This window comes from Zingiber officinale, chromosome 1A, assembly GCF_018446385.1.
Source record: "Zingiber officinale cultivar Zhangliang chromosome 1A, Zo_v1.1, whole genome shotgun sequence".
Lineage (NCBI taxonomy): Eukaryota > Viridiplantae > Streptophyta > Magnoliopsida > Zingiberales > Zingiberaceae > Zingiber > Zingiber officinale.
Window position 1 is genome coordinate 172,262,436 of NC_055987.1, and position 8,368 is coordinate 172,270,803.

At 38.3% G+C, this 8,368-nt stretch overlaps 1 protein-coding gene across 2 annotated transcripts; it reads right to left on the minus strand.

Annotated features, from left to right (window-relative positions):
- Window positions 1–1,932: 1,932 nt before the first annotated feature.
- Window positions 1,933–5,135, minus strand: LOC122038422. 2 transcript variants are annotated; one of them, XM_042598166.1, is made up of 2 exons: window positions 4,648–5,135; window positions 1,933–2,376 (listed from the first exon to the last, which is right to left on the minus strand). In XM_042598166.1, the coding sequence occupies exons 1-2, from the start codon at window positions 5,065–5,067 to the stop codon at window positions 2,077–2,079; spliced, it is 720 nt and encodes a 239-aa protein (XP_042454100.1). In that variant the 5' UTR covers window positions 5,068–5,135; the 3' UTR covers window positions 1,933–2,076. The 2 variants fall into 2 exon arrangements, with proteins under 2 accessions (XP_042454100.1, XP_042454101.1); XM_042598167.1 differs by having other exon boundaries at window positions 2,262–2,376; window positions 4,653–5,135.
- Window positions 5,136–8,368: the final 3,233 nt, after the last annotated feature.

An 8,368-nucleotide genomic window follows, 5' to 3' on the forward strand; every position in this document is an offset into this window, starting at 1 on the left:
TTTTCCCTTTCACCTAGCTTCCCTCATTAGGATTTTCACCTAGCTTCACTCACCAGAATTTCCCGACTGCCTGGCTTCACTCACCAGGACTTCTCCGACTGCCTGGCTTCACTCACCAGGACTTTTTCCCGTGCCAAACTCCCTTTTTGGACTTTCCGCGTGCCAAGCTACCTGCTTGGACTTTTCCCCGTGCCAAGTTTCCGTACTTGGACTTTTCCAATGCCAAGTCTCCATACTTGGACTTTTCGCGTGCCAAGCTCCCTGCTTGGACTTTTCCCGAATCAGGTCAACCAGGTCAACCTTGACCTAAGGTTGCACCTACAATCTTCCAAACACCTATTCTTGTCAAACATCAAGAATACAACTCTCTTCTCGTCAAACATCGTCAAACATCAAAACACAACTCGAGTCAGGTCAACTCGAGTCAGGTCAACCAGGTCAACCTTGACCTAAGGTTGCACCAACAGATAGGTCATCGTGCATATCATTCGTGGCATCTGGTATTGAAAATAGTAATGTCAATACAAAATTGACAAACTAGTAATAAATCAACAAATCAGTAATAGAATTGGTTCATTTTAATTCACATATATGCATAAAAAATATATAGAATTTATAAGCAAATAAAAAAAATATATTTCTTTATTTTAAGGAACTCCAGTTGACTAACACACTAGATCGGTCGATTGAGAAATCGGATCCTAAGCATTAACATAGTCCCTTATTAGCATTAGAACTAATCTAATTGGGGCATTCAGTTGTTTTTGTTTAATCTAACTCCATTTAATTAAATCATCCTTATTAATCTAGTTAAACCAACTAATCATATGAACAAATCAGGGTTTAGCTTGGGCCAACCCGATTTAATATAGTCTAGTTTAAATGAACTAGACCTGTTTAGATTGAACCAATCTAGTCTAATCATGCAATTATTCAAATAAAAATAAACATAATTAATTAAAAAAATTAAAACACAGTTTATTTTTTTAATTAATTTTACCATGTAATAAAAAACTTACTGTTCAATTTTTTTTCTTCGCACATTTTGCCTAACGACATTTTTTTTAAATCAAACTTTTTATCAGAAGTTTTTGACGGAGGAACAGTAAAGAGTTACTATTCTTCTTCTCTGCCTTAACCTATCCACCGTGATGAACACGATTTGACAACCTCTGCTGTCGATCGCTGGCCATCGAGCACTTTCCGACGTCGGACGTCAGTCGACAGTGGCTAGACGTGGTCATAGCGATGGAGAAAATAGAGTTTCCCCTTGTTGTCAAGCAAAAGGCTCAGTTGCCGTAGTCCCCGATGTGCAACACAACCGTCGACGAGGGGGGCTCTTTTCTTCTCGAGCAATATGCTCTGATACCATTATTGCTTCATAAGATGAAGATTCATACAAAACGAAAAATTCACAGTGATATTCTTGATCTTCGCTTATCATCAGAAGAACAATCACGAACGAATCGGAAAGCTCTTTAAAATTCACAAACCAAATCCCACCACGGTATGTTCTTCTTCGCCGATTACTTGCTCATGCCTTCCCCCTTCAGCTTCTTTGGACGCCTCTTATATAAAGGCAAGCGACAATAATGCCACTTATAAAGAAGGAAGATGAAGGATCACTCATAAAGGAGGAAGATGAAGGGAAAGAGACATCCTTTTATCTTCATAACTCCACTAAAGATATTCAAGAAGGAGAAAGCATTATGGTGACATTGTTAAGACGCTAGACTGTTGAGTAAGAACTTGGACTTTTGAACCATGTAAAATTGATTTGTGCTCTATTGTTTTATGTTTATTTTTATATTTCTGCCATGTTTAACTCTTTGTAGACCAGCACAAATCAAGGACACATTTCGAATTGCTATTCATCCCCCTTTAGTGATGTTACCAGACCTAACAAACATGACCAAGAGCAAACATGCATAGTTGTGATATCTACTTACACTACATTCGCATGGCTAGATTTTAATAATATTTTGGTTAGGCGATACATGAAGTGATCCTTCCTATTCTCTTCTAAAAAAGCTCATTGAGTCCGCTTGAGAAAGGAAAAAAAAAAACTCCTGACTATCAACAATTTTTGAATTCTTCATCAACCTCAGGACCTGAGATTGAAATCTTGGCATTGAGAATTGCGATGCATTCAGTTGGGAGCCCAAGGAAGGAATTCATGAAAAGGTCATCAATTCGATCCACGACTGCAACACCGACCAACTTGCACCGCCCGCCTGTATCCAATCCCTCTCCCTTGTCTTCTCTCATCGTTCCTTTTGATTCCTCTGAGGTGAGCACTGTCTCCACCACCAATGGTGGAGCTTTGTAGATGCTTCCCACTGAGAACAGAAAATTAGCTTTGAATTGCAACTCTACCTGCAAAGAACATTAGCAAGTCCAGCAAATTAGAAGCCAATAAAACGAACGAATTAGGACTGCATGAAAAATGCCTTCCCAATTGAGACCGCTTACGCCCATGATTCTAGTAAGTAGGCAACTGACGAATAAGAAACACAAAAAACTTCCTACCAGTGACTGCTTCAGGTATAATCTACATGCCATGGGGGTAAGTATGCTCAGACCAAGGTAGAATGTCACTGTGCACAACCCATTTGGAGAGATAAGTCGATGCACAAATCATAATCACTACATTTCCTTATCATGATATTTCAAGTCCTTCTCAAGCTATTATCATAATGCCCTTAATTTCTTTCCCTAATATATTTCTATTTTGCACAGATCAAAATCAAGTAGAACTATTGTCAACCTCTGTGATCAATTGGGTGACAACCTATGCACCCATGGATCACTCAATTGACACCACATATGTCATCTGCAATCCAATCTGATCATTCATTTAAAGACAAAACTTAAGATAAATATAATCTATAGCCTTGAATATGCACAAATTTAAATCTAATTTGTTTTCCTCCATAGTAATAGCAAATGGCATATGACAACTTTTGACATCTAGACATCTATTGACTATTGACATATTAGCCCAATTTAAATCAATTTTGAATAACAAACAAATTGATGATCCCTTTAGAATCAACCTTCTTAACAAAGTTAGATTAATCCTACAAGCATTTTCCTTTCGATGCAATTTTAAATCAAGACAAGACAATATGAATTAGGATCGGATGGAAAAGCTAGAGGGGGTGAATAGCTATTACAATCTACAAATATGATTCTTATACTCTTGCTATCAAGCTAGTAAGGTCAAATACGATTAACATAGAAGAAATAACATAAACATACAAACAAGCTTACCACAATCACAAACACATGGATTTACATCATTTGGCAACCCCCATGGCCTATTATTCATCAAAGGAATACTCTCAGAAAGCACCACTATCTTTTTCCTTCTCAGTCAACTACCAGATATTGAGAAACTTTTTATAAGCTTAATGATTACAAAGAATACAGAAAGAGGAATGTTGTGGGAAATACAAGGCTTCTAATAAGGTATGACTAACACTATTTAGCTAACCTTGAAATCACACCGAAGCCCTCCTTTTATAGACTTTGAAACCTTTCTATAAGTTTTTGTCTGTCATTCAACAATTGACTAGTTTGCCTATCAGTCGGCTACTCTATCATGATCCAACCATTGTCGCATGCATAGTAGCAGCTCCTGCTTTCCACATCAACAAGCAATTGATGTTCACTTACCATCAATTGATGTTACCATCAATCGACTCAACTACGAACAAAATCATTTTGTTCGTTAGCTCCTTGGACCCAGTCGATGACTACACCAGTCAATTAATGTTTGTCATTAGTAGATTGCTCAATCCACAAACCCCTAAGCACTTTGGGGTATTGGCTTTCCCAGCCACAAGTCAATTGGTCTCCAATACTATTCGACTAACTATGACCATTCTAAGGTTGATTTCATCTATGATGAATTTTACTCTTAATCCTGATAAATATGGGCTCCCAACTTATCAGTAACTTTTCCTCTCAGCCATCTGTGTTAGGTTAGTTTGTCCCTCAGATGCACATGAGCTCTTAACTCCACTTGCAATTCTTCACCCATTCACCTACAAAATCGGCCTCCATTGACTATCATCCTTGTTGCCTTAATGTTCCTCGTCTTGTGACCACTCAATTTACCTCATATAATCTTCTCCGATCTCTATAGACCACAAGCCATCCCACTGTCAATTTGTCTGTGTTAGGTCATTGCTCCTCATCCATGATCCCTCAGATGTCTCATACTGATCCTTCTCAGATCTTGTCAGACCTCGAAGCCACTAAGCATGTCGCCTTGGCCATACATAGCCAACTCGACTTCGTTGATCTCACATTCTCATTCAACGACTAACTCACATTGGGCTCTGCAGTGAAAGTCGTTTGAGTAGACCGCATATAACCTGACAGCGTCTATGTTACCAAAGTGGAACCACAAACTGACCTCATGAGCATGACGCTGTATTTGATTGGATCATGAGCTAATCAAGAGAGCTAAAGTTATCAGGACTGGAGTTCTTGTCCAGTCATACGGATTGAAGTACTTACAGATTGAGAAATGAACTCATTGAGTCTTTATCAAGATCATTTGAAATGGGTTTGAAGTCATCGATCTTAAATTATGCAACCAAAAATTTAATCTGCTAGCGAGTTTAATCAGTTAGTTACCTTACCAGTGACTCTGCTAATGGTTCCCTGGAAGAGCTCCGGTGTAATGACGATGTTGAGGAACGGCGGCAACGGCAGACCCAAGAATTTGGTGGTCGTTCCACTGAGCGGCGGGATGTGGAGCGTGGTGATGTCGAAGGAGACCTGCAACGCGTCGCCGCCAGTCCCAGCGGCGGTCGCGGTGCCGATGCCACCCTCCGCGTTGTACTCGAAGTCGGGGTAGCGGGAAATGCCCAACTTGCATCCTCTCAAGGTCTCGAATTTGATCTTGTGCTGCAGTAATTCGGCGTGGCCGCCGGAATCCTGCTTGCAATTGCTTGGGCTTGCGGCGGAGGAGCAGGAGACGACCGAACGTGTTCGGCGCATGAATCTAGTAGTGTGGAGGAGTGCGAGGTTGGAGGAGTTGAGCGTGGAACTCATTTGAATAGGGTTCTTCACTTCGTTGAAGGTTGCGGTGTAAGAGCAAAATAATAATAAAGATATGATTTCCTCTTCATCTTCATCTTCGAGAGAAATAGATGTGTGGTCGTGGAGAAATCTCCCAAATACAAAAGGAAAAGAAAATATAATTAACTATCAAATTTGTTTCATCCAATTGAAGTCGTCGCTTTCCTTGAGATTTCTTCTGAGTGCTTTACTACTTTAACAAAATATACAAGGTTAATACATAAGTTTAATACTGTCGCTATGAGTTTTCTTAAATTTAATATAATTTTAATTTTTCTATCTACACAATATTTGGAACTAAAGAGATGCTATGACAGATTCGGGCATACTCCATTGGCAAAGCGTTCAGCAGACCCCTGAGTGTCTCGATGGTTCAAATCCCAACTATAATGTATTAGTAAGACGTTTTACTGCAATTGAATGAAAAATCTGATAGCTCCACTGCCCATCCATGTCGATCGGCTGGCTCTCAAGTTGAGAAGTACAACTAATCCAAGTCCATGCTCTCCACATTCTTTATCGCTATCACATTTTTCATTTTTTATTAGGTATTTAAATTTTATAACTCGACTAATTATGATGTAGGTAATCATCGTAAGTATCTTCTGTGTAGAAACTAAACTTCTGATTACTACCATCATATCAAGTCACAGGGCACTATCACATTCTCCGCTCTACAACATTCTCCATGTGCACCTCTGAAAAATAGATTCTCACTCTTCGCATCAAACAAGAAGAGGCAATAAAACTATTTTCGATGGACAATTACATCTAGAAATAAAATAAAATAAAATAAAAAAATTAATCAGATTGAGTAACATAGAGTTTGGATGGCCGACTAAGTTCTACAAAAATTTTCTACTGACTACCAGGATAAATAAAAATATACTTACGATGGGCAATTCAAAAGAACAATTGTTGAGTTTTTCGGGCCGCAAAAACCGTTTTTGCGTTGCGGAAACCCCGAATCCCAAGCCACCGGATCCGTGCGAAGTTATAAAATTTCGTAAAAACTTCGTGTACATGTTTTCAAGCTTAGATTTATACTAGATCTACAAGGAAGAGACTTATACCTTTGTAGCGAAGCCCTTCGCATATCCCGCTCGTCCAAGGTTCGCCGGATCTCAAGGTTGTCAAGTGTACAACCCTCTATGTGTATCCACACGAACAAATCGATGGAGTAAACCAAACAAAAGGTGTGCTAGCACCTTTGATGGTCACGACAAGGAGGAAGAGAGGGAGAAGAAGATGAGAGGAGGAAGAAGATGGGAGTTACCAAAACAAAATGAAATTCACACAAGCACTTAAGTGGCCGGTCACTTCCCAGAAAGGCTTTTAAACCTCCATGGGATATCAAGAGTCACAACTCTTGATCTCCCTCATGAGGTGGCACACACATGTGCTAGCCTTGATGAGGTGACACATCATAATTAGCCCACTTAATGCCAACTCACAAAATGAGGTGGCAAATGGTCAAGTCAAACTTGACCCTTCATCTTCCTCTCAAGTCAAATCAAACTTGACTTAAATTCTCCCATTGGTTGATCAAATCTAACCATTGATTCAAGCCAATTTAATATAATGAATCTCTATTCATTGATTAAATTGATTCAATGAAACATAATCTAAATTAGATCCATTGAACACATGAATCAAATCGAGTCCAACTCAATTAGTTTAATTTGAATTACTCTTAATCTAATTTGGTTCATCATATGAACCTAATCCTCTTGGTTCATCAAATGAACCTAATTTCCATCTAATTGCCCTTTGTGTGTGACCCTATAGGTTCTTATAACGTTGGCAATGCTCCTAAACCTATTTAGAAGCATAAGTAATGAGCGGTATCTAACAACACATCATTACTACCCAAGTTATAAGAATGTTGAGATCCAACATCATCTTGTGACTACTAATTGTGACGCCTTACAATATATGACAAGTGTCCTTCTATCCTTGACATCTAGATTGATCAATTTGAGGCATAGACCGTGTCATCCTCTAATCAATCTAAATCTTGAATCCCAAGTAGACTAACTTAATCAAATGAGCTCAACATCTCATATTGCCTCATTTGGGCATGACCATGCACTTAGTGGTCTCACTCTATCAAGAATATCGATGTCTCCATCATATAGGAGGGATAGATCCCATCTATATCACTCACATCCCTCCGCATAATTTGTTACATACCCAGTAATTGTCTTTATAGTCCACCCAGTTACGGGTGACGTTTGACGAAGCCAAAGTATGTAACTCCTTATGTAGGGAACCATGGTGACTTCAAGTCTAAGGACTAATAGTCATACTAATAGCCACATGAGAAAGTATATGACACTCATATAACGATCCATGATACTTTCTCATGGCGGGTCATTCAGTATACATTCTCCAATGCATACCCATGTGTCAACTTGATATCTCTATATCCATGACTTGTGAGATCAAGTCATCGAGTTGACCTACATGCTAGTCTCGTCGCGTTAACATTGTCCCTGAATGTTAATACTTGACTAGAAATGATTAAGAGTAGTGTTCCCTATATCATCTCACTATCGATTTATATATGCAAGAACCTTCTACTCTAGGACGCTATTATACTTAGTTATTTGACATCAATACAAGTAAATATAATAACTATACACAAATGTCTTTATATATAAGAAATATGATACAACGAGTCCATATAACAATCATCAAATGATTGACTCTAGGGCTCTAACTAACAACAATTACATCCAAAAGGAATTACAATGATAAGTAATTGTATATTAAATAAAAAATATTCTTTTCTTCTAGTATATAATTAAAATATCGTCATAATATATCTTAATGGAATTAATACTTTAATGATAGATCCAATAACACATGAGATCATTCCAAAGCATGAGGAAATTTATTGAAATTCTATAGTCAAAGTGATATTAAGATAGAGCGAGTTTTAGCCAATGACCACGATCCTATATAGGTTCACACAGAACAAGATATAGTCAATCGACCAAATTAAATTAGCCATCTCATTGTGTGTTGAGCCTCTGGTTAGAACTTGAAGGAGCATATTTATGATGGTGAACATTTCGTCCGCCTATAATATCATCCTGAAAAAATTTATCTTGCATGAATTCTGTATAACTGTCCCTATCTACCACCAGGAAGAAAATTTTTCAATGGAGGGTCAGGTTGGTGTTTATAGACAAAGTGATGTAAATAAGCATGCAGGTAGAATTATTGGAGAACAGAATGCTAAAATTATCGTAGAATAGATGACCAATGA

Bases quoted from the DNA above. Each gene is read 5' to 3' on its own strand.
- LOC122038422 (XM_042598166.1), bottom strand. From the start codon at position 5,067: ATGAGTTCCACGCTCAACTCCTCCAACCTCGCACTCCTCCACACTACT. The intron at 2,377-4,647 runs GTAACTAACTGA...TGTTCTTTGCAG, and splicing joins TTAGCAGAGTCACTGGTAAG to GTAGAGTTGCAATTCAAAGC.